Source organism: Balearica regulorum, chromosome 12 (genome assembly GCF_011004875.1).
Source record: "Balearica regulorum gibbericeps isolate bBalReg1 chromosome 12, bBalReg1.pri, whole genome shotgun sequence".
NCBI lineage: Eukaryota > Metazoa > Chordata > Aves > Gruiformes > Gruidae > Balearica > Balearica regulorum.
The window spans coordinates 16226589-16253717 of NC_046195.1; the positions used below are offsets into that span (position 1 = coordinate 16226589).

General features: G+C 45.0%; 1 protein-coding gene across 12 annotated transcripts in view; it reads right to left on the minus strand.

Moving 5' to 3' along the window:
- AKAP13 (A-kinase anchoring protein 13) overlaps positions 1-27129 on the minus strand; it is a 216021-nt gene that overhangs the window by 70926 nt on the left and 117966 nt on the right. For 9 of the 12 annotated variants that reach the window (XM_075764737.1, XM_075764735.1, XM_075764733.1 and 6 more), the window contains 2 exons: positions 23970-26877; positions 19333-19409 (listed from right to left, as the gene is read on the minus strand). In XM_075764737.1, the coding sequence (XP_075620852.1) occupies positions 19333-19409; positions 23970-26877 (2985 nt within the window). Of the gene's footprint in view, positions 1-69; positions 188-272; positions 292-19332; positions 19410-23197; positions 23337-23969; positions 26878-27129 lie in introns of those variants that run through there. The other 3 variants (XM_075764744.1, XM_075764748.1, XM_075764747.1) reach the window with 3 other exon arrangements.

The window sequence follows — 27129 nt, forward strand, 5'->3', positions numbered from 1 at the left end:
ACTATTTTGGGTTCTCCTGGATATCACCCCCCCGATCCATACAGCCGGATTACGCAAAAGCATAATTACCCTCTAGATTTAGCAGACTCAGTAAGCAAGCTGGGACGGGCATCTTTTCCTAAGACTACGGCACAGCTTGGCGGCACGGTGGCCAGCCACCACTCAAAGGTCCACCTTTGGGCATCATGCCATGGACGTGTCCTCATGCGCTGGAGTGGGCTGGGGACTCGCAGCAGATGAGCTCCTGGTAGGTGACACAGGTATGGTCTTACCTGGTCAATGCGAGGTATCTCCCCCCACTTTCATTAGACTCCAGTGTGTCCCTCACAACCCAAAGGTTCATGTCCACCACACCACCAGCTGAACCGAGGAGGATCTCCTCTGCGAGGCTCTCTTACAGCTATAATCCCCGGATTGAGATCTCAGCCAATGTCTCTGTTCTCCTCTCTCCAGAGCAGAGCTTCTGCTTTCAGTATTAGGACACACATGCAATGTGGTAGTACTTTAGGGACTTTCTGGAGCCACCAGTTTTCTCCACAAGTAATGAATCCCAGCAATCATGTGCCCGTCGAGATGAGGAATCAGAAATGGCTGTGACAGCATTCCAGCCCTTCAAACACTACCATAAAAGGCAGGGATTTCCTCAAATCTAAATTTACAAGACAGGAACCTATAAACAAAGTGTGTGGATTTAGGTCAGGTAAAGGAATTTGCAGCAGTCGCTGTGCCTTAATGATGCTCTAATGTTTCATTATGGAGCACTCCTATTTTATTTTTTTTTTTCAACCAATACAGCAATTAATTTTGTTTCAAATCAATTTAATTACGGCTGCTGGTATATAAAGCCACTATTTATCCAAATGACAATTGCCCAGCTCTGTCCGGGCACTCCACCTAAAGCACTTCACCTCTGAACCGCAGAGCCCCTCTGGCAACCAGAAAGAGATGTTCAGCTGCAGGGCTCAAGCAATGCCCACCTTGCAGAGGAGACTTGCCACGTGAGTATCGCTACTAACTGTGATAGCGCATCTTCCACAGAGATGCGACAGGTCGGATTTGTAGCTGCATCAACACCCAGTCTTTTGTGGTGGTGTTCTTTAACGTGTCTTCTCAGGTTATCTCACCCTTTCTATAGATACAGAGAAATGAAAAACATCTCCAGGCAAAGGATGCGAGAGATGCACTGGCAGATGCGCAGCCTTCATAGCAGGAAGTTAAAAAGAGGCAGTCAATTTTTTCTGAGCTATGCACAAAAAGCTTGGCATGGCCAACAGCCACAAGTAACCCAACACGTGCCTTCACAAGGCAGGAGGGAAGAGAAAGTTCAGGTGGAAGGCGCAGGCAGGTGGTGAGAGCTGGCCAGGCAAGCTGCTGGGCTGGTGCCGGACAGGGTGACGGGGCACAGGACATCTCCCAGGGCTCAGTACACATCCATGCCCTACCTGTGAATCAAGATGAAGACCTGCTTTCCTCCATAATTACGTGCCTTGATCTAGTAAAGGTTGCTAGCTGATCCCTTTGGACTCCTCTACACCTTCAGCCACAGAGGGTTGTAATCAACACAAACAAACCAACAAAAAATATCCCCCTCTCTTCTCTTTCTCTTTTGAAATTGAAGCTTCCAAATCCCTAATTTGTTCCAAGAGTTCTTCTGTGGTTATGTTCCTGACTCACAGCCAAGATCAGGAGGCCAGTGACGACTACAGACACCCAAAGTCCACCTCATCTTCATTTCCAGACTTCACTGTTGAAGGGGGGGGAAGAAACGTAATATAAACAAATAGAAGATAATATGCCAGACACGCTCCCCCATGGGAGACCATCACTCTCTTCCCACGTTAGGTGGGGCTTTTGCTGCATTGTTTCAAGCTAGAAATCTTGCCTCGCACACAGCCTCCTGTACACACAGGCACGCCGAGCAGACGCAGCAGACAGACCCAGCCCGGACGAAGCAGAACAAAGGTTTCCAGCCTCCTTTGTCCATCTGTTTAAATGCCATACGCCCGTTTACACAGCATATAGTATTTACGCTCAGAAACACAATGCACCAAACAATCAGAGGATAAAGATTAAATTAAAAGACTACTCCAACCAGTAAATAATTCTCGCTGCCTTTTTTTTTTTTTCCTGGCGAGTTGCTCAAAATGGAGCGGAGACACGAGCAGCAGCCCGGGCCACCGGCTGCTGATGTGACAGTTCTGGGCTCCTTATTGAAAACATCTGGAAGCGCTGAGCCGCTTTGTGCAGACAGGAGTTTGAAACTATCCAATCGTTTCATATCCAAACCAAAGTCCAGCGCTGCGGATTTCAAGGGAAGGAAGGGGGGGGGAGAGAAAAAAAAGAAAAGGCACTCGATCACACCATATGATCTGTAACTCATCCAGATAAAACTCCTCCTTCTCTACCCGCTAACAGACCTCTTAATGACAAGGAAATCATGGTTATTCTGAAACAGACCGCACTATTGTTATCTGTTTCAAATTACTTTTGCCATATCGTTATGAAACACTGAAAATGATGCAATCTACAGAAATACTCAGGCATATTAACTTTTTAAACTGTGGCTCTGATAGGAACTAATGGAGCAGTAGATGAAAGGAAAAAATTCTCCTTGTTTTAAGCAAGTTAAAACCCACTTTTGGGCACTAAACACAGGAGATAATAAATTCGTCAGACAGTAAGAGAAGAATTACAATTTCAATTGCTCTTCTTAAAAGAAATCAGATTTCTGGAAAGGGTTTTTAAAATTTTATGTTTCTGGCACTTGCAAGGATAGACAAAACAAACCCCTTTTTTTCTAAAACTAAATAAGGCAAAGGAAATCTGCACTCTAATACTGCAAAGCCTGTAGGAGGAGCGCGTCCAATCTGGAAGGGAGCGCACATCCATCGTGTCTGCCGGGACGCAGGTCAGCACCCACGCGAGAGAAGACTGAAACGGATGCCTGAACATGGATTTTTGAAGACAAGCGGGCAGTTCACACCACAGACCTCGGTGAAGAGTCCTGGATGTTAGATAACTCATTTCTCATTTTCACAGAGGCACTGCAAGACTGAGTGGAGTTTTGTGACGGACCCGCTCCCACCCTGCCCGCCTGCCTGCATCCTCGCAGTGGCACTTTGGTCCAGGGCTGCACCCCTCCAGCCACGGCATGACCTGCCAGAGTCCCACCAAGCAGCATCCTCTTCATGGGGTGGCCCCAAAAGGCTGGTTGTGATTTTGGATTCCCCTGCGAGGTAGGGAATGGACAGAAGAGGCGTCAGGGAGAGGGATGTGGACAGATCCCCGTGATCGGACATCACAGAGATCCCATCCATGGCAAGCACCATACTGCTGGTAAGGGGGAAGATCAACGACGCAGGCAACAAACCTTCATAGTCCTGGTCCTAACACACCTTGATATTCACCAGCTCGACTTAATCCGTGGGGCAAATCATCTACAGTACCAACGCAAGTTTATTCTCCAGCCTGGGCAGTCCCAACTCTCCTAAAACTTCAGTATTTAAATCATTCAGATTTTCACACAAAGGTCTGGAGAGAGACATTCCCTTGCAGAGCAATACCATGCTTTGGGACAACACGACCGAGCTGAATTTTATATCCAAACAAACCACCATACAGCTGCAGCCTGTCTTTGAGCTCAAAGACATAACCGTCTAACAAACAGCTGAAGAACCACGAAGGAGGAACAAGAAGGGCTTGGAAAGCTATCAGACATACGGATACACAGAGCGCGTGTTTTGAGAAAATAGAAAAACATCTTGAGAGACCTTCAGCCATTTCCTGACCTTCCCTCTTCTAATACTTCTTAGAGACTCGGTGTACGTTTCTCAGGAATTTCTATTGTCCAAATAACCTTCAGAAAAATGCTGAAGCTTTGGTCTGCCACGGAGCATGCCTGAACATCCTTCCAGAGGAAGTCAACTGCCCATCTTACTGCTCCCAAATGGCTACAGGAGAAACACATCCCACGCAAGAGATTAGCAACCCCTCAGCTGACTTTACATCAGTTTGCAACTTCTAGTTCTGCCTTTACCAAAAATAACCGCAAATCGAGATGTCTGGCTGGCTGAAGTGCTGTGGGATCTTGGACCACGTCACAAGATATTTATTTAGCGTGTTATGGGAGTTGAGAGAAATGCTTCTCACTGTCAAACACTGGACATGTTATTTCATCCCATGAATTCCAGCATCCTGAAAACACGGAAGGGAAAACATGAGTGGATAAAGTGGGAACAGACCCCAGAACAGGCTGTCAAGGAGGACCTGAGCTATGACCCACAGAAGCAAATCAGCCTCCCAGAAGCAGCCTGCGTTGCACATCCCCTGCTTCCTCCCGGACGCTGGCCGCTCCCACGCTCAGGCACTGCCCACCAGGGCACGGGGTCTAATGATCTACAGATTGGGTAAAACACAAAAATAATGGGGTCTTTCATAAAGAATAACACAATTTTCAACCAAGAGATCTGGACAGGAGATATTCCTTTGGTTTCACAGCTGGCTCAGCCCAGCCTGAAGGTGCTGCCAAAGGGGGGTGTGTGTGTCATCAAAAACAACGTTCATTTCTTTGACCTCATCCAGCACTAAAGCTGGTCACGTTAGCTCAGTTTAAATTTCCCTTCACGTTTTGCAGTTGCCGGTAACGAATATGCAAATTTTACATGCATACAATGAGCAATAATCTTTGCTAATTATGGTGATTCAAACCTCCCACTCTAAAGGCAAGATTACAGTTTCTGGGATCTGGAAAGATAATGATATAAATAAAAGTATTTAAAATAGTCAGTTATATTTATAGGAGTTTTCAAATCATCGTAAACATTATACAAGTCACTTGAAATTGGCTGGCACAGGCTATATACCAAATACTTGAAGGCCTGCTCAATCCACGATACCCAAACAAGCAATGTCTAGTACCTCCTCCTACAGAGGAGTTAAGTCTCAACTGCAAGAAAAAGGGGATGTTTCATTATCTATAAAGTTCACAAATGCAACACTCAAAAGAATTTTTCATTTTTATACCATGCATAATAAAAAAGCATGTTCTGACGTCACTAGGATAGATATAGAATATAAGAAAGCATTGAGTTACGCAAATAAAAACATATGTACCATTATTCCCATCATAAGATTCCAGAAAGAGTAAAGCCTTACAGTTCGAGGTATGAGATGAAAAATTAGGATGAGTTTTTGTGCAGAAAAACAGACCACCTCGCATTTGCATGGCATTGTATTCCGAAATAACAGCGTGATACCCATTGCTGTAGGCATGGCACAGGAGCAGACGGACATCGCCTGAGCCGCCCCGGGATGCCCCGCCACAACATGGGATCGGTGCCACCATACGTCTGGTGGATGTTCCTATCTAGAGAACTGTATTTAGCTAAAAACAGAGACAGGATAGCAGATTACATAGATGAATTGGCGGATAAAGACCAACAAAAATGACGTATGGTATCAGTGAGTAAAATTAATAGACAATATAAAAATGACACATCTTGAACTGAGGAAATTATTCAACTTTTACCATTCTTCTATGCCTCCAGTTTAAGGCACTGTAATCTAACTGAAAAACAGAGAAGGGTCATTCAAATGAATAAATCATGCCAGAAAATGATTCAGCTTCCCTCCTTTTTTTTTATTTCCCCTTTTAATTGAAATCCCTAGGACTCAGCCCTTAGGGAGCCCACACGACCCAGTGTATTGTCCTGGCCAGGCACTCTGTCAAAAGGGAAAAGTTATCTCTTCTTTCATCTCGTAACTTGAAAATCTGGGAAGGGAAGTGGTGGGAAAGCAGAGCACCGTACAAAGACACCCGTCATATTTCCAGGTCAATTTTTTGCTTGGCTGCTAATGAAGGCAGGGGATTGAAGACACTGTGGTATTTGTTTTGCCCTTCCAATTTTTCTGTTTGCTTTGTGGGGAGGAGATCTCAGACCCGACCGGTAACTGAGATGCTCCGAGTGCAGCCAAGCCCCCCTCTCCCCAGCAATAACAGACACTCCAGCTCACCCTCTTACCTACACTCGCATCCAACCAATATTTTCATGCCCTCTCTACATGCATTTGGAAACTTGAAATGAAATCCAATGCAAACTTTTGAGAGGAGGCATTTGGATTCCAGCTCCTGCCTGGGAGGTCTGCTTTAGGACCACATGAGTATTCATTTGCTCACTGTTTTATCCGTTTCCCTGGTAGTCCTCTGTAAAGAATATTAAACAAACATGTCTTTACAGCTCGAGAGCCCAGGAAAGAATGTTGACTCTGTGGAAGAAACCTGGTTTTACCAATTTTTACCCTACTTTTATCCCTCTGGTCTAAAGATGTCTATGCAAGGCTAAGGATTCATCAAGTCCACAAAGCCATCGTTAAGGACTGCTATACCAATACACGCTGTATGTGCTGTTCTCTTTAGCCTAGTTTAAGAAAATATTCCTAAAGGAATTTCAGGACATAAAACACGTATAATTAACAGCCAGATATGTGGAAGCATAGTCATTAGTGAGGAATTTTCTCAACTGTTGACACTGCTCAAGAAAAATAATAAAACATTTATTTCTGAGGTTATAAACTAACATATGCTACATCTTCTCTACCAGCTTTTCAAAGACCCCTTTACAGTAACATTTGTCGGTGCAAGGATAATTCCTAACTGGAGCAATGGATCCAAACCCTGCTCCTATTCCTCTCCCCTCAGTTAAAAGTAGGGAACATCCCCACAAGCACTGGGAATGTCAGGCCAGTACAGGTGCTTCAGGAAAACCCCAGTTGCTGGGGTTTTGTACTCCCCTCTCTCATTCCCCACCTGCCACAGCTGCTGCACTTCCATACATTCAACAGCTTTAACCAATAGATAATGAATTTAATCCAATGGACAATGATAACTGGGGCCAAAAATGTCAAAATTCAGTGTTTATTATATGTGGGAGCCCTGCAATTTCCCTGAGTTACCCTACCGATTCGGGCCATCCCAGGGCTGCAAAGGTCACCGCGCTGCAGAGAAGGAAAATGGAGCATCTGAAATTTCTCGCCAGTGACTACACGGAAAGGGTTGGTTTTGTTTTCTTAGGAAGAAAGAGGGAAATGTTCTGAAGCTCTCTCTCCAGGCTAAAATCCAAAACATTTACAAGACTCAGAAGCAAGAAAGCTTGCAGATAATCAGCAGAACTGACGCCAGTTCAATCAAAGCAAACCAGTAACAGCAACTGGGAGGAGTACAGATTACGCAGCATCATTCTGTACAGAAAAAAAAAATATCCTTTTTGTTATGCAACGGTTAAATAATTTAACTAGAAACCCCTTCTATCCCAAGTTAGAATTGCTGACTGCTCAGCTAGTCATTTTGGCTATTATGTAGCATTAATCTCTTCTGTTTCTGAAGTTAGCCTTTCGGAGAAAAAAGGCAGCTTCAAAACATGCAAAAATTAATGAAACCCATATGTGGGATACTGTCATTATTCCATGTTTATAAGAGGATCAGGTTTTGTTAAATGGGCTTATTTAATGCAGACGCATAAGAAAAAATACCCAGCAAAAGATCTGAAAGCTATTGAAAGAAAAATATTTTCTTTGTTAACCCAAGCAGCCAGTAACAAGCAAAAAGACACAATTTAAACTAGAAGCCACTATATATTTTGGTGCAACTTTGTTTACAGTTTCACTGACAGCTTATAAAGTTCTCTGAAGCAGAGGAACCTCTCCTAGATATATTTTACCCTTCTGACTCTTTTCACCCCCATACTGTATTTAAGCCAGGACAACCTAAAAATCAATGGCTTATGGAAACATCTGTTGGTACGGGCACACAGTTTAGATTTTTTTTTCAACAGCTGTTGTTATTTTATGCTTTTTTTGGCTAGGTCAATTGGTAAGACTGGAAGAAAATATTAGTTGGGCTCCTTTCCTGACTTTGGTCTCTCTATAGCGGCTGCAGTCAGCACCCCACAACCCTGGGAGTTTGGGAGGAAAAAAAAGGCTGAATATCCCCCAAGCGTGGTCTTGCTCACCAGCCTCAGACAAGAAATATAAAGGAAATACAGTTCCCAAATGGCCACCTACGTTATCTCACTTATTCACCTAAATATTGGCTTAAAACATCCCCTGCTGTAGCTGCTTTCTGCCCACACAAGGGAGGTAAACCCCCCGCCCGCAGCACGTCCCACTACCCATCTCCCTGGCTCCCCCTTCCCACTTCCAACAGCGCTCTGCAGTAAACCCCAGGTTTGTCTTGCCTCCCCTCCTGCTATTTCATTGCCGGGATCCAGGCATCTGCCGACATCCTCGGTAAAGGATAACACACAATATATTTTAAGAGTCAAACTGCCAAAAGGTACTCGATGCTCCAGACAGCACTGTTCACTAGATAGGGAACACGCACTGCTCAGAATAAGAAATGCATAAAAACAGAATGTACTTTTCTTGGGAGACTAATGCTTACCTAAAAAACAACAACAAAAAAAAATACATAAATTCAACCAAAATATCCTATTTTTCAACATTTAATTCAGCTGCTACTTGAAACAATATGTTTCTATATAAATTCTGGTTTCTTGAAAGAGAAGAAAACAACTTCTAAAGCTTTTAAAGTGCTGTAAAAAAATCATTCTTTCAGTGAACATTCAAACTGTCGAGAGCCAGAGAAAGCCAATACTCTGAGCACAGATTTATTTTTTTTCCCCTTGCTCTTTTTAGCAGAGAGGACTTGTTTAATCTTACCTTCAAAACTTATTTCCCCTGCCATGCACTCCTAGCGTCACCATCGGTATTGACTGAATTGTGCCAAGCCTTGCCCAAAAGGACAGTCGCAAGAAAAGCCAGTTTAAACAGAAACCGCTTATCTAAAGGAGGGAGAGCCCCAGGTTCGCAAGTGGAGAGACATTTCAGGATTAAAGAATTCTAGGAGCTACTCCAAGATGCAAATTTTTGTTGTCTGGTTCACTGTAAGGATTTTAAGCCCAGAAGAGTTATTTATTTAGTCTATATACTTAGATTTATAACAAAGGCAGAGGATTCATCCATACTCTTCTGGGTGCCTTTTGCATCGTTTACAACATACGAAATAAACCTCAGCTTCCCCACAGACAGAAAACAAGTAATAAACAAGCCCTGACAAGCAAATCCAATGCTGTCCCCCAAATATCCAGCTATAAACAAGAAAAAGCCTTCAGAGGTTTCTCTCCATGTCTCCCCAAAACACAATTAAAACCAGAATTTGCAAAATGCCCTAAACCCATTTCAGCCCACGCAGCAGGGAGCAAAGGACTCTCTCTCCCCTTCACTTTTTAACACCATGGGACCCCAATCTTTACAATCAATGCCTCCTTCCAGCTATCTGTAAGTGGGAATATTTGGAATCGGTGTAAGCAACCCTCCTTCTCTTAAAAGGCTTAAAAAGGTACATTACTGCACTTTTTCATCTGTCCATGCAGGCATCTGAAGCTAAGACTTGTCCACCTCCTCCTGGGCAAGCAGGTAAGTATGCATTTCCTCACCTTGTTATGGGCAGTGAGTTAAAAATAAAAATAACAGTGGAATAAAACACCAAGAAACACTCCTTTAGTCTCAGCAGACTTTAAGAGCCCACTCCTGTCCATGCCTTTGGTAAGAATCAATGTGATCTGCAGTGGAGTATTTTGGAGGGGCAGAAGAGATATCGACATTCGCAAGCACATCATCTCAGACCGAAACCAGTATTTCAGAGAACCGCACCTCCAACCTTCGAAAAATGTGTATTTTGGAAATAATACCCCTCCCAACCGCTTTTAGGCATTTAATGTGTCCAGCTGTGTTAAGAAACCAAGCAAAAGTTCAGTGTCAAGTAAGTCAGGATTATGATCTTCTTGTGATTTATGGAGGTAAGTCCAGTCTCAGACAGAAGAAAAACAAGTCACTTGATGCTAAGCAGACTCAGTACCAGGGCTCAGACTAATGAGTTAGCGAGGGTGAGGCTTCACGTTCCTGCCTCTTATCTCACCAGCTGGAAGGACAACATATAAGAAGGGAGAACACAGCCAGCTGGTCAGAGATAGGCGGACCCAGCACCACGGGACTTGCAAACGCAGTATTACTGTTTGCGGTAGAGAAGGTGGAAATGCTGCAGGACAGGGAGGCACACGGTGTTTGAGAAAGGTGCTGTGCTTCCCGCAGGTAGGAATATGTCCCCAAATAACTATGTGCATAAATAAGGTGAAACGACTGTTATCGTGGCTGTAATGGCAGCAGGGTATATACGTCAAGGCAAAGTCTTTAGGGAGAAGTAATAGCTAACTAGGCTGAGAAAATCGTAAGCCAAGCATCGGTCCTTCTGCAGATCTGAAAGGAGAGCAGCGTAACTTGGGTGAAACACAGGGTAGCAACAATTCCTCTGATTCAAACTACACAAACAGAAGAGAAAGCAAACAAGATAACCCAGAAATATGAGCTCTATCTTTTGGACTAGCCTCTTGGGCACAGCTACCGCCTTCATTTTCGCCGAGTACATCGCTGGCACCAAGATGATAAAACACAGTAAGCAAGAAGGGAGGGAGCAGCTAAGTTCACCACTGCTTCAGAGAAAATCAGAAGGTTAGCTGCATCGAATACATGCTTACATAGGCATAAATTTACTGCGCAAGGGCAGCAAAAAGAGAAGGCGGAAGAACCACCTTGTTAGCTGCAAGAGGTCAAAGTGCAAAAGAAAGCCTGGTTTAGAATTTGTTCCCATCTGCTAATTCCAATACAGCTGATCAAGTATATTTTATTAAATGATTGCAAAACTCTGTCACATTCTTGTTACAGCCTCCATGTTGGGGTTATTCCAAAGCAGAAGTCCAAAACAGACCACAGGAGTAAAACCAACAAACTGGCAAGGGAAGGAAGTAAGCAGCAGCGAGAAGAAACTTTTCTTATCCCTTGTGCCTACCTGCTCTGGGGTCTCCACAAAAAAGTTACTACCGTCCATGCCTTTCTACAGGATCTGCATTTGGAGACATCATCTCTTCTTCAGTGTGATTGATGACTAATACAAGTCTTCTCCCAAAATTCAGAAGTTTCCTTTCCTTGAAAGTTTCGATGAATTAGCTACCGTGACAGTAAGGACGGCTACGGCTGAGCACGGCCAAACACACCACCAGTGCCCTGCATGGTCCCTGGGGTGTTAAATTCTGACTTGCAGCTGCCTCTGCTCAGCCAAACCCACACCCTTTCATACCAGTCAAGCGCTTTTATTTTAGGTATCATATCCTTGGATACTGAATCACTCAGTCCTCCTGTACAGATTAAGATATTTTAATCATCCACTGCAACACTAACCATCTATTCTTGTTTCACGGTCCCAAGCTTAACGTCCTCTCCATCACCACCAAACTGCCCCATGGTTCTGCTCTGCACAGTGCAGACCAGACAGAAAGCAGCCGGGAAGAGGTCCCTGACAAAAACAGGGAGCAGTCAATCTGCTCAACGTAAGCAAGGATGCTGCATGGAAAAGCAAACATTCAGTTATCAACCAGGCTTTTATCTCATCTGATGTTTTAACAGCAGTTTGAGCCCAGAAACATTCTGCAACACAGCTGAGTCACTTCAGGCCACACCGGGACATGTACATGACACCGAGCAGTAACAGCAGAGATGCTGGGGGGGGAAAAAAAAAATCAGAGATTTCCACCCTTGCATGAAAATGGTACAGTAAGGACCGGTAAGGGAAGATGGACCACCTAAAAAAGGGGGTGTGTGTAGGGGAGAGACTGAAAACGATAACAAGAAAGGGGAGTCTGCGTGACTATTGCAAGGCTAAATGCATTTTGATTCCATATTTCCATGGAAAGAGTTTTAACAGTACTGGGTAAAACGCCAAATATATTTTCATACTGATTGACACTGCATGCATGGAAACACTTAAGAGAAGAAGTATTCTTTCTAATCTCCACTCTAGCTCCACATACAGCTCCCTCTCCTTTGTCCTTTGCTTTTTTCTTCTTACTCACACCACACTCTCCATCCTTTGCTGGAAGATGAAGTCAGAAATGCCATGCCTGGATACTGCTGGAGCCTGCAATTCTTCATCAGCCACCAAGAGCCCTTCTCATCTCTCAGACAGCTGTCCCTAACCGAGCACCCTCAGATTGCACTCCTAGGTTTCACCTCTAACGTGGATCTCAAAGACAGGAGGTACGATGCAAACACCAAGTCCACACAAACCTACAGGGCAGGCAATACAACCCCGCAGCAGTTCCAGCGCTGGTTTGGCAGTTTATATTTAGAGCTGCAGGTATCACTCATAGGACATCCAGTCTTGATGGGAACACATGAAGCCATGGAGAGCTAACCCCTTCCTGCAGTAACTTACTCAAAGAATTAGCTGTTTTCACCCCTTAAAGTTTCCACTGTCGTTCCTACAGTCTCAAGTTGTTGAGCATCACCTTCTAAACACTGCATCTCATTTATGGCTCTTCCATCAGAGTAAAAGGCTGGAAGGAAGCTGTTCCCATGCACACAGTTATAGTCCAAAGCTCCCCAAACGGCAGACCTGTTGCTGACCCAGTGGTACCCGGGGGCTTTCTCCCTCCCTGTGTCACTTCTTGCTGGGGTTCACCTTTCAGGAGACTTTCTGGATTTGGCACAAACTGTCCCAAAAAGCTTACTGAAATCCTCAAGAACTACACTTAAAAAACCCTGCCACGTAGGATAGCAATTAGCACAGGACAGCAAGAGAACTAAAGCACCAGTCCACGACTCCTGACAAAACCCCAGAACAAACGTATGGTAATATAATTAAAAACCTATTTCTCATGTTAACGATTCTTGGCCAGGGAGTTTTTCCTCTAAGGTGGTGTAACTACCAATGAACTGCAAAACATAAGTCTACAGAAAACATTAATGCTGCCTTCTCTACATTGTAGGATGCCAACTTTGGCTTCCAAAATATCAGAATGGAGCTAGATAGGTTCCTTCAGAAGGATAAAAACCCAGTGATGTGATACACCAAAGTACCCATTTGTCATAATAACGCAGCCTCCCTCAAAAAGTCCACATTTGGTCCCCCATGTTATCATCTTAATTTCCTCTATATTTAGAGCAGGAATTCAGTGTGCAGTAACCATGTCTACCATACAACAGTTACACCACAAAACTTTAAGAGGTTTCAAACACAAATAAAAGAATCCATATGATACAGGAGACTGAACTATTCAAAAGCAGCACAGTATTTTCCTTCTTAAGGTACAATATTCAATGCCAGCATTCCTTTGCTACAGTAACAGTCTTATACATCCATTATTTTATGGATCCATACTTTCAAGACTGTATAAAAAAATTAATGTATCTAACCACTGGAAGAGAACTCTAAACCCAGGATTTTCTATACTGGAAATCCTTTAGCTGTGTGTTTTCCAAGCTTGTGAAATCATGGAGTCCTGATCCTAAAAAGAGCCTCAGAAAGCCACTTTAACACACTGATGTTAAATAATTCGTATAAGCGAATCCCTCTGTCTGAAGCAAATCAAAAGCAAGCTTCTCAGAAGATTTATAATACTGTAACAATTGCCTCTAATTGGTGTCCATCTCAAGACTACGGCAGGAACATCTTTGCAAATAGTAAATAAAATTGCAGGTAGCTCTTCATGCTTTTAAAATGACTGTGAAAAAGCTGAGGGACAAACTTCCTTTGCAGCTGATACTGGGAGGATGGCAGAGCCAGAAGTTTTATTAGAAGAAATTAAGAAAAAACAGAGTATCAGGGCTACACGCAGCAAGCTTTCCTCTAAAAAACGTTGCCTGTAGTGGCTGAAGGGGACGGTATAGGGGAGGAGAAGTAACTCACCATCTCTAGAGATCAGTGAGGGCTAGCACGAGCTGCGTGGCCACAGCGAGCCGCGGGGGTGGCGCGGGCATCTTCATCTGCCCCATCCCACCGCAGGCTCATGTTGAGCCAAACCTGGGAGCAGCATCTCTGCACTGAGTCGGGGATTTGGCTTGGTGTCCGCGTTCCTGCTTCTCTCGCTAACATCCGTGAATCCTGTGACTGAGCTTGGAAAGGACTGTCTTGAGCTGAGGATTAGCAGCGTTCAGAAGAAAAAGGCACTGAACTGCAGCACCCAGAGAAATTAAGCATAGGACAAAAAACCCCCTGCCACAATAGTTGGATAAACACCTTCCTGCTACAGATTTCAAAGCATGGGCAATAGTAAAGGCCAAACAAGAATCCCAGCCTGGTTTGAATTTCTCTTTCTTTGCTTCCCCCCTGCTTTTATTCTAACTCCCTGCAGCACGTACCGTGGACTCAACGGCTTACGCAGCGATGCACAGAACAGACGGCAAAACGCAGGGCGATCTATTCTGCACAACAATGACTTTACTCAGGGGTTGACGGTCTGACACAATTTCCTCCTAGATCTCTCTCTCCAGCTTCTGCTTTAAGCATCCAGGGCAGACACAGGATGCTGGTGGGTGTGAGAAAGGGCCTTGCAGATGACCAGCCCAAAGCCTTGAACGATGGGTATGTGTGTGTCACCCTTTATCACTAGTGTCAGGTTCAGGGTAGGCTCCTTTTCAGCTGGGTTTTTCCATGTTTATTCTAGTTACAGGACAACATTTACAAAGAGAGAATTACACAAGTGATTTTAAAGAGGCAGGGCGAGGATGAAGCCTATTGTTAAGGCTGCACTTTCCACCGCCAGACCCCACTCTGATTTGTTTCTAACACTTCAGCCATGCGCTCTGAACTCGCCCATGCTGGTGGGAAACTTCCCACGCTGTTCCGCAGGCCCTTTGGAAAACAGGGATTCGCAATCACCATCCCACAGTACGTACATATGTACACACATGCAGGTGGAGAAAATGGACTTCGGTGCGCACAGACAACCTGAATTTCGGCAGGTCCTCAGGGCAAGCGGTTTGTTAAAGAAGTTATTTCCTAAGAAAATAAATTGGAGCCTGAAGAACTGTAATGACCCCTTGTCTTGGGTCACCGACAAGGTTCAGCAGCGTTGAGCCGTGAAGCATCTCTCTACTACAACCCACCAGCACCGGGCTCTCCTAAGGACCAGCCACTAGAGGGGGTGACACTGTACACCTTGGCCAAAATTATCTCCGTTCATCTGCTGACTCCAGGAAGAGAACTATGGTAGACTACAGTTGGAGGGAGGAAAAAAAATCTCTGGATCCTTCACACCTACTGTCCATCCCAACACCCATCTCAATGCCTTGTGGGTGTCTCCTCTCTCCCACAAGCCCTTTTCCACCCAGTGTATCCCATCTCCTCTTCCCTCCTCCATGTCCTACAGTCTGGCCATCCCTGCCCCTTTCCTTTGCACACCTTGTCGGACTCTGGCCAAGCTGCTCCCTCCTCTTCTCATTGTTCAGCGAAGCACAAACCTGGGGGCCTACAAACCAAAAGCAATGGGCAACAACAGACCTGGGGCTCCATCCTGACAGAGCATCATCTATCTTATCTGTAAGAACTCCCAGGGAAGGAGATTTCCTAGCCTCCCTAGGTGGTCTTGCGACAGTTTCACGATGATAACAGGATGTTTTCTCAACATCCAGGCTAAATTATCCTGGCAAATTAGCAAATCAGTAAATTAAGCTGCCATGGAAATCTGGAACTTTAATAACCACTATTACATCTTGGCAGACTGCTAGATTGTACAATAGCTTTCTTTTTTTTTTTTTTTTTCTTTTTTGCACTGAATAAATTTAATTCTTTCAACCTCTTCTCATGTTTCTTAATCTCTTCTCATTGTTTCCTTCTGGATGCTTTCCAGTACACCTGTGTCCTCCTCATAGCAGGGCACCCAAAACCAGATTCGATGACACTGATGATGCCTCCGCAGTGCCATGCATGAGTAAGTCACCTCCTTATGGAGGACACTCCTTTAATATCACTCAAAACAAGATTTATGTCTTTTGCAATAGCATCTCACTGATGATTCCTTTGTAGTCTGCTAAAAATCCTTGGACTTTTTCTACCCATCCCTCTCCAGCTTAAACCTGACTTCGTAAATGTGCATTTTGCCTATTTCTTTGCAAATGAAGCACGCTGTGGTTGCTTTTCTCTCTTATCTGGATGCACTCTCCAATTTCTTAAGGTCACTCTGAACCCTGACCCTGTTCTCCCAAGTGCCTGCAACCCCTCCCAACCTGATGTCATCCTAGAGTGTTATAAACATACTTCCATCTTCCAAATCATGACTGAAAATATTGCAAGTTTTCCTCTAGAAAGCGACCTTGCTACCAGCAACGTATATCACACATTACCGCACCACTTGGATCAGTGGAGAGATGAAAGTGCAAATCTTTTTCAAGCTTCATTCTCTGTGAAGTTATTTAGAAATGCCATGTTTGTCTGGGAAGCTGCAATTTCTGAATATACAGACATTAATTAAAAATTAATTCATGTGGTAAAGGTAGGATGCATTAAATTCAACAGGAACTAACAATAAAATTAATAAATACGAGAAGGCTATTTCCCAGTGAACTCTGTTTCTGGGGTCAGCCAGCAACAGTTTATCAGCCACAGGCTTAGACAACCGAAGCCGCCAGATGAACCCAGCAGTGCAACCTTATCCATGCTGCCACATGGAGACAAAGACTCAGCAAATAAGAAATTATAACTGATTTCTGGTATTGACACAAGGAGAGAAGTACATCAGGGTACCATTCAATTCAAACCGTTGCTTTACTTTCATAATGCTGGAGCCACAAGGCACCATTTCTAAATTATTTTAGTATCACAGCACGCGGAAGCCAACCTAGACTTCTCAGAGTTAAGAATCTGAAGTTATTCAATTTAAAAAAAGCTAAAGTCTAATTTTAATAGATTACATCAAGTTCCTGCTCCAGCTCTACTCAAGATCCCCAAACAAAGCAGGAAGCTATGGACCAGATGAGCGCCCGGCACCCAACATGAAGGGAGCTTGGGAAACTCTGGTTACAGAATTTCTGTAGCTGAACAAATAAAATCTTTGATAAAACATTCTGGAGATTTAAGAAACAGATGCTTTAAAAACCTATTCTAATTGGAAAATTTTTTTCCATTATTTTCTTTTCAGTGCTTATAACCCTACAAACCATTATTTTCCTAAACATTCTTCAGCTGCAGTTTTTCCCTGACACGCACAAGAGCCTCTCTAAGGCAAAGTCTTCTGAAACAACTACAGGGGAAAGTGTGCGCAATCTTATGCATGTAATGCTGGCATCACAAAACCAGCTAATTCTCAGCCTTCAGAAACCAACTCAGAAGAAGGAATTTCCCCCCCTTCTCTTTCCAGCGTGCTCACGCTTACCGTCATTCAGCCTGATTGCACTATACAAGAACTTGCACTTTTTAGGCTCCAAAATGTGTGTGAATACATATATATACTAATAGCCTATGCATATAAACAACATTTCACATTGTGTATTTATAAATAACAATATTTATAAAAATTCTCACCCATAAACCGGGAGTTAATACACTTCCCAAGGTCCAAAGTTGCTGACAGCACCGGCAAGACTGCTAAATACCTGCAGCTCCCAACCAGGTGCAAGCAACACTTCTATTTGCAACAAGTTAAGAAAAACACTTTTACTAACCACAAAATGGGTATGTAATGAGAAAGCAATGAGCACCTGAAAGACTTCTGGCTACAAAATAAGTCAGCACTAAATAAAGCAGAGACAGAACATGGCAGGAGATGCAATGGCTTTCACCGGCCACCTCCCTACCCAACCTACGTGTGTGAATTAAGCTCTATTTATAAGTCATCCACTGATTTTTTTTTTTAATGACCTTAATATAGTGCAGTTGTTATTTTGTTTCTGTTGAACTTAGCAACAGGAAACCCTGTCAGTCCTGCAGCAAACTTTCCATTCCCCTGGCACTCCCATTCCTGAACCAGATTTCTAAAGAGGTGTTTGACCGGGTGGGAGGGAGAGGAAGAAGAAAAGAAAGCGCGCACACAAAAAAAATCAAAATGCCTGTAAAACATGCAAAATGGAAGCCAAATTCAATGTTTCTTTCCTTTTTTCCCCTGTTTGAAAGGAAAAGGCAGAGCCTTCATTTGCATTTTCTAAAGATATCTTACTTAACTACCAGATGCCTAAGTATTAGTCATGAAAACTAACTTTAAGAAAGAGTTGGTAAAAAAAAATAAAATCATCAGTATCTTTACACTCACACATTCCAGTAACAAAAGACTTACTTATCAGACAGCACAAATTTTACCTTGGAAAGTTATTTGCTCTAGTCCCCAGCCAACTCACTGAGCAAACAGCTACAGAAATTAAGCCTTAACTTGTTAAAAACAAAATAAACCTGATTTTATTACAAGCTTTGGCAAGACTGTTCTGCAGCCTAAAGAGCTTTACTGTGGGATGAGCGAAGTTTTTTGGTGCTCCACCCTGCGATGTTAACTCATCCCCGCAATATTTTCTCTTTTAACAGCTTCATAATGGTACGCTAACACACAAACACAGCTGCTCGACAGCAACGTGCACCAACACAGGCTGCGAGCAATTTATCATTTACAAAGCACTTTGGAACAGGAAGAAGAAACTATATATAAAATATAGGTGGGAATGCAAATCCAGCCAGGAAGGTAAGACCAAAAAAACCAGCTCTTGATAAAGCAGACTATGTACTAGAGGTGCTTTAAACCAAAATTGCATTGCTGTCAAGCCCAATATTCACCTTTTTTCTTTTAATCACAGTCTTTAAATATGGCAAAGCATATTTAAAGAAAATCCCAACAATGCCAATTGATCTTTTGATCCCTGGGCATGACCTTTTTATACTGTTTCACCGACATGAGGAATACGGGGTTTCCCCCCCACAAGCGATCCCTGTATGTCTTCCCATGAATTAATTTTTCTTCCAGTAAAGGCACCAACACTCTCGCCCAGCGATGCCTTTAGACCTCTGAGCCCGTGCAGGTACCAACACCGACCGCAGCCACGGTCCCCTCTGCCAAAAGCTCCCTGGAGGGGCGAAGCTGAGAGGGGACAGAGCGACTCGCAGGACCCCGCACGTGGCAGCCGGGCACGGGGAGCTCGAGGGCGCTGCCAGCCCCCAGACAGCATCGCCGACCCCGAGCGCATTACGGGGCATCGCCTTTATCAAATTATGTACAAATCTCGGTACTACTGTGCCTCGCGAGGAACCTGCTGGGGCAATCTCTACGTCACCGACTGAGACAAATAAACGTGGCTTCCCACGCTATTTTTAAAAGACTAAAACAACGTCATGGTGGTGGACGCCGTTCAGCTTTGCAAAGCCTACAGAAAGGAAACCAGCAGGCTAGGTGGCGAGCCACAGCAGCGGCAACATTGCTTTAAAAAGCACAGAAAAAGACAAGGTGACAACGTGTAAGTGGCACTCACCGCTTCCTCGCGGGCTGCGCTCTCGTCACGGTCTTTCTGAAAATCCACCTCGTCTTCAGTTTTCATTTCCAACTTCCCTGTGAAAACAGAGGGTTCGCACAGGCAATTTAAAAACAAACTTCTTTCAGCGCTGCTGATATTTTTCTGTTTATTCAAACCAGTCTCAACAGAAAAAAAAAAAGAAAAATCCAACCCCAAAACCCCTTCAACAAGTCCACTGGACTTCCAACATCTGGTTTCATTCCCGACTTTGCTGCTTGTTTGTTATTAGTTTTAACAACTATCGTGTCTGGGACTGAAGGAAACTATGAAACAGCAGCAAGCACGGGGTAAAAATCCTGAAAGGCTCTCGATGAGGCTGAGCACATCTGCATGTATTTGCCCATGTAATTTCTTGGATCCCACTCATCTAGTTAAAAGAAGCAAAATTTTTGCTGTTTTTCCTCCTACCATAACCTGAAGATAATGCAAGAAACCAGCCTTGCCTTCTCAACTAGTATTTTCAATGTTGAAAAAAAAAAAAAATTGTCACAAGCTTCAAAAATTCAGCCCACCTGCGCTGCCTTAGGGGTGACCATTAGGTCCCTGGACTAGGAAGGCAAACCCTTTTCTGCTGGAATTTACAAAGTCCCAGCTGATTTTCCCTTTCCTCATGCTCTCACGATGGTGTCACCACTGCAGCGCTACAAACACCATGTCCCAGCTGCTTTTTCTGCCCTGCAAAGACTTCATTAGTCACCATTCCACAGGGGTTCCCTTCTGTCTACCTTTCCCTGGCATAAAGTCAACATCCTAATACTCTGTCAACCCTAAGCTAATGACACACAAGACACTTTTAGGGGAGTGAAGTGATTTGACCAAAGCCACCCAGATGGAGAGTGGCTGTGTTAGGGCTAAATCTCCTCTAATCCCGCTCCCTCTCTCATTTCTACTAAAAACAAACACTGGATGGATGACAACGCCTTCTTAAGGGCAACATATGTTTGCAGTGACTTTACCCGTGCAGAGATTTAGCAAGAGGAGCCTCCCATCTTCACGGGGAAATTGCTGTCACCAATAGTTTTCCATTGGCATTAAAGCCCACCCTTGATTTTGGGACTATCTGATTTAGTAATGTTCTATTGATAAACTAATCCAACTTCATTAAGTCAAATTGGCATGATTTTTGTCTCTATTAGATGAGTTTGCGGGCAGACTCTCAGAAATCAGAGATAACGCTACAAATTTCTGCAAGTCCCATTTGTTGGCAAAGCAGAGATAACGGTTGTGACGAGATCTGCTTGGGGTCTTGGCAATGCCATGATGGCCGAGACCTTGGTCCAAAGACAGAAGACGCCAGGAAGAAACCTTTGGGGCACTGAGGATGGGGGAAGCAAGCAGCGTAGTGACACTCCATGCTGGGTAAGAATTGGAGGACCAAACCATGTGTCCTCAGGATGAAATTCATGGGGACAATTTTTGCACTCTGCTACTTCTTCCTAAACATTTATTAAGAAACACATCCCAAACGAAAAGCACTATAATGCAATCACAGAGGTCTCCGGGGCACAGCGTACCTCATCGCATGTGTGGTGTCATCAGTGACGTCTGTTATTGGGTCATCCTGCTACTCGACCGGGGAAGGAAAGTGTCGGAAGTGCTTTTCCATAGGGAAAATATCATTGAGGAGAATGAGGTGAAGGCTGGTAACATTCAAAATAAGGTGATATTCTTCTATCTGGTAATGAATGTTTTCTTTAAATGCTGAGATCTACAAGAGCTACACCAGGGATATTTCCCCCAGGAGAAGAGCTAGGGAGCAGTGATTACAGTATTTGTTAATTTAAGATGCCAAACCCCCACCATACAACCTAACCATGCCAGGGTCGCTTTCTGCCAAGAAGCTGTATCTACTTGGAGGTGTTTTTGCAGCATAAACACATGCCATTTCTTCTCTTCTCACCCAGCCTAGCTGCTGTGGTATGATTTCATATCCTAACTGCCTGCTTTTTTAATGAGTAGCATCTATCTGCCTGACTTGCCAACAACGTGCTTGCAGAACCCATTACTCAGCTGTAATGCAGTTCTCAGTCTAAAGCTAAGAGCCTTATGAAAGTAGGATCTTCTAGCTTCACCGCCTTCCTTCAGTGTTGTGATCAGTCACTGGATATCTGTCGGGATAAGGCAATTACCCCTGTGAAGTCTCCGTTTTGGGGGTAGGCTGAAATTAAGCGGAGGCAATGAGATAAGCAGGTACATATTTGGGAGCAATTTCACAATATAAATAAAAAAATTAAAGAGCTCGATGATTTGGAGTAATGGCAACAGCAATTATCAGCCAGTTACATCTCTGACAAATTAGCATGACAATAAAACCCTCCGACCACACGCGTTTCTGAGAAACATCCTCGTGACCTACACTTCCTTTGGGAAGGCTTCATTGTAGTCTATCAAAAAGGGATCTGATTCATTCTACTGAGCACTGATGACTCCCACATGGCTACAAAACATTCTGTACAAGCCCGGGCTGCAGGGAAAACTCCCCAGCACCGACACAGCAAAGAACTGACACCAAGAATTGAAGGCTGCCACTGAACTGCTTGCACAAAACGCGCTACCCAAAGCTTAGACATCGGCGTGAGGAATGTACACAGCAATAGTAATAAACGATAAATCTGTTCTGATAAATCTGTTCTGAATTACTGCCATAGACTTCTAGATGCTGCTTTATAGGAGGTGAATTTTAGAAATATTTCAAATAGTGAGCTTGGATTCATAGCAGTCACTTGTCTCTGCTTTAAGCTACTATTTTATTTGGGCATCTGTAACATGCCTCAGAGCAATCCTGAAGTTCTTCAACAGAAGATATTCCAGCTCAAGTTTTGCTTTGTGCAGCACTCCATTGCAAATAAACAATTTTTCCTTACGAAGAGGACAGACCATTGGACTCCAAGACCTTTTATCCCGAAATCCTTAGGCACTGTAAACCTGTCACAGCATCACCTCCTTTCCCCTCTCCTCTTTCCATACCCTAACACAGAATGATGCCTTAATATTACTTTCCTACTTCAGTCACTATCTTATTGGGCTGTTTATTCCCTTCTCCTTTTAAAACCTCGCCTAGATCACATCGTGCCTCCAAGAATCCAACCAGAGATAAAGGCCTGGACAGTCGGTTGGAGCCAGCAGAGCGGGATGCTCCCAGAAGAAAGGAGCCCTGCCAGGTATTGACTTACAGCCACTCCCACCCTATTCAACTGTCAATCCGCCACAGCACTAAAATAAGTTTCTTTCTGAAAACAGCTTTCTAATCCACCTTTAAATCTTTCTACTTATTTACTAATGATCTCCTGACTAATGTTTACTGGTTATCTCTCGAGACAAGCTTTCTAAAAATTCTGAACTCAACAAAAAAAAAAAAAAAAAAAAAGATTTGCTGGACCCACCACTGACCCCCCCAAAAAATCAATCCTTTCCCCTGCCCCCAGTTATTCTGCTATCGTATCAGAACAAATCCTCTGCCATCACCCCATTCTGTATTTAGACTGAAGAAACAGCTCCCAGCATTAAAGCAGTGAAATAGCTTTATAGCTTTACAACTTCATCATTTATATCACGGCAGATTTTTTAATAATTTAAATGTTTTGTTTGTTTGGTGCTGGGAAAGCAAGAGGCACTGTATCATTTGCTCATAGCAAAGAAATAAATGGCAACTGAAAAAGTTCAGCTGCTTCCATTTAACAGCTGCCTGAACAGGTGGAATATAAAGATCAGATTAGCACCATGCTTCAGTAGCAAATTCACCTATGATTTACTTCCAGACTGGAGCAAACAACCCATTTCTCTTTCATTCAATTTATCCCTTTATTTCCCTTTCTGAAGTTACCTGGTGACGTTTTCTATTAGCTCTTGTCACGCGGGCACCAGACGTCTATGCTGTCCCCCAAGTGCCACCGCTCTCCCCCATCACCACTCATCCACAGGGAACGCCTGTCCCGCTTCCCAGCCGACTGCAGCAAGCAAAATTCATCATCTGAGTTCCAGTACTGCTTAAACGCACTGGAAAACACCACCGGCTGCTCCGCCTGACAAAAAAAACTGTGCAGCCAGGAAAAGGCGGTAGGGGTAGGGCTTGCTGGCTCTTTTAAATGACCTAATACCACCAATTAGGAAGTGGCTTTACACAGTTCAGAACGCTGGCAGCTGTTTCAAGCAGACAAGCAAAGAAAACGCAAGAGAGCCCTCTTGTACTCTCTGACTCCATGTTATCAGAAATAAAGTGGAGAAGCGAAGGAATAGTGATAATAGTGCTCAGGCCCACGTGAAAGTGTCTAACTCGAAGATACAGCAATCCACGTAGCTCCCTCCCATTCATTCCTTCTCCAGGCAGGACTCACGTGCTAGAAATTCTTCTGCACAAATGCACAGGAGATGATGTCCTGTCCTTACCTCCAGTGCCAGCCAAGCGACATGCACTTGAACTGAAAGTTCTAATAAGTAACTTCAGATTTCTTCTTTCTTAGAAGAAAGACCCAAACACCTACGCTTCCTCTACAAGGCAGACATCCTGCTCTTATTTCCCCTTCTTTGGTGACGAGATGCTAGAGGCACACCTACAAAGAAAAAACTTAAGTAGGAAACCAAGTGATTTTTCCTACCTGTAACAGACTCCACTCCTTGCACTACTGGGTCGATGCTCCTCTTTGTTGTCAAGGAACTTAAATCCATTTCTCCATTCAGGCTGGTTCCCACATCCACTGCAGCCTGGGGCTCAAGCCCCACTTTTTCTGCAGCTGGTAATTCAGTGGAACAAGGTGTCTCTGATGCAAAAACGACTGCATCAAAACTTTTTACCATTTTAGGAACTTTATCCAGAGAGAAGCCATCATCTGCCGAAACCAAACTCTTTACTCCCACATTTTCCAGTGACTCAACAGCATGTAAACGGCACGAACAGGGCGAGAAGGGCAATTCGGGTACGGCTCGGCTTTGCTTTCCATCGGGGTCAGCCAAGACCTCCCCCTGAGCTGCTTTCGCAGTGGGACCAGCATCACTCTTGCTGGCTGGATAAACAGTGTCGGTGCTGGAGTCGCTGTCGCACGTGGGCTCTTCTGCGATGGGCTGAAGCGCTGCCCGGGGAAGTACACTTTCCATATCCTCCTGCTCTTCCGGATACGCTGCGACAGGGGTTATTGCCACTGGCCTTAACACTTCCTTGCCCCCACAGGCATCGCTTGGGGCTCCCATTTCTGAAGCATCCTTTAATTCGGGGGTGCTGCTGCGCGGGGAGATTCGCTGGTGGGTTTGACTGGGATCGTGTTCCCTGTTCAGCCCCGCATCTGGACAAGGGTCACTCTCCGCACCTGGTGACTCGCCTGCCGATGTTGGTCCGTGCATGGTGCCTTCTCCTGCACCCATGGCCCCGTTCTCGCAGGCTTCTTTGGCAGGGACCGTCCCTTTCAGCCCAGCATCCACATCGTTGTTGCTTGCCGCGGGCCCTCCCTGACTGCAGGCAGAGGATTTCACAACCACGTCGAGAAGTTCCTCCGACAAAACCTGCTCCTGGCCGTTTGCACAAGCCTCCCGGTCAGGCTCAGCTTTGCCTCCTTCAGCCTGCTGTGAGAGGCTCTGCTCTGGAGAGCCCTCGTCCCCTGCATGGTCCCCAGGCCAGCCGGCTCCGGCAGCTAACCTGCCATGCTCCCCGCCGCGCTGCTGGGTGAGCTCTGCCAAGCCTGCTGCTGCCGCCACTGCTTCCTGGTTTTGTTTAGATTCCTCATTATGAATTACAGAGGGTGTGCCCAATAAATTATCCTCCACACAGTCTGCGCCCTTGGCACACGGAGCTAAGCCAGGGTCGTTACCTTGCAGAGCTGCCTCCTGCCCGGGAGGTGCCACTGCTGCATCTCCCTCCTGACTCACAGCCGGTCCCTCTCCTCTGGGTAGGGGAGCGAGTGATTCTATCTCACCTCTCGGCCCCTCCTGCTCCGAAGCACTCTCCGCTATCTCTGCTTCAGTTTGTGCAGGCTCTTTTTCTACCGGGCATGTGCTTGCATCCTCCGGAGGGAGCGATGCAGGCTCACGTTTGGTCTCTTGAGCAGCGTCCAGTTTTAAGCTGTCGCCCATTTCATCTTTAACAATGCTTTGCTCAGCAGACAGGCGACAGCTAGTAACTTCCTGACCTTCGCATGCAGAATTTGTGCTTCCTCCATCACTGCTGCTGGTATCAGTTCCTGCTGGTTGCTCTCCAGGGGCTTCACTGCCCTCCACTGCTTCGGCTGCACATTCAGTGATATTACTGCTCTCCTGGCAACATGCAGATGCTGCACTGCTTTGACTAGATCCACCAACGTCATCGTTTTCAGGTTTAGCATCAGAGCCATTAGTTTCCACACAGTCTTCCAATGAGGCCAGGCTGGATTTCCCATCTGTGCAACCCACCTGCCCTTCTCGCTCCCCATTCTTTCCACTGCTATGGATGTCCAAAGCAGGACCAGGTTTTGATGCACACACAGGAACCTTCACCCCATTCACTGCTGGCAACGCTGCTCCAGCACTCGCAGTGACATCCTGCCTTGCTGCGACACAGGCATCATCTTGGCTTTCCAAGAAGCCACTGTTTACCTGATCAGTGCATGAGTCTGCTCCAGTCTCTTTGTTATGGCCAGTCTTGCAAAGCTCGACAGAGACATCACCAGTGCCACCGTCTGCTTTCGTATCGTCACATGCCGGTACCTCTCCTACATTTGCATCCTCCCCATCTGCATGCTCACCGACATTAAAGTCACCGAGTAAGGGCTGAGCAGCACTGGCTGATTCTTCCTTAGCTGGCAACTGCTCTTCTAGGTTTGCAGTCCTCCTTTCACCGGTCTCAGCCATCCCATCCTCTACCTGCTGGTGGCCCGCAGCCCTCTCAGCCGCCCCTGTACAGTTCCTGCATTCAGTTTGGCCCATAGCCACATCCACGCCCTCCAAGGAAGCTGGGGCTTCACCTGCAGTTTCAACCACGGTGACAGTACTGCCAGCTGCACACCCCTCGGCAGCCTGAGCTTCCTGGTGGGGACTAGCTGTGCTGCACAAGCTGGCTTGCTCCAGAACAACTCCAGCAGATGTCATTCCAGCCTCCTCATTTGTATTTCCACAGGATGGAGGATTTACGGCACCGTTTACACTTGCACACAGGCTCACTGTGTAGTCCTCCTCATCTGATGTAGTCCCGGAGCCTTCAGCAGAGACTGGCCCCTCCTCTTCCTTTTTACTCAACAACACTGTATTTTTACTTTCACAGAAGCATTCTGGGCTCTTTGCATCCTCCAGGCTCAGCAAGTCATTTGGCACATCATTAAAAGCTCCCAAACTCCCACTGTTGCATTTCTCCTCCTGGTGGGTTTGGTCCGAGAGCTGCCCGACATCCAGGTGAACAGGATCAGACAGACTTTCCTGCCTTCCTTCTCTTGCCATTTCTTCTAGGCTCTGAGAGGTAGCGGTGGGGTGACCATCTGGCTCTGCTCCTTTAGCACAGCTGTCTCCAGAATCCCTCAGCACAGGCTCTGTCTGCTGCCTTAAACTCTGTAACAAGACCAAAAAAAAAAAAAAGATTACTTTGCTCTGTCACTCATTTACACCGTCTCCACCTCCTACAAGATCTGGATCTACATAATCCTATTCCACGTGACTCCTGCTCCCTCTGTACCTCTACCTGGTCACCTGTGACAGTTACAAATATACTGCAGTGGCTATTTTATATGTTGGTTTTGTTATGCAATAATACTGAAATTATTAGAATGAGAGAAATGTTGGCTGGAAGGAGCATCTGGAGGT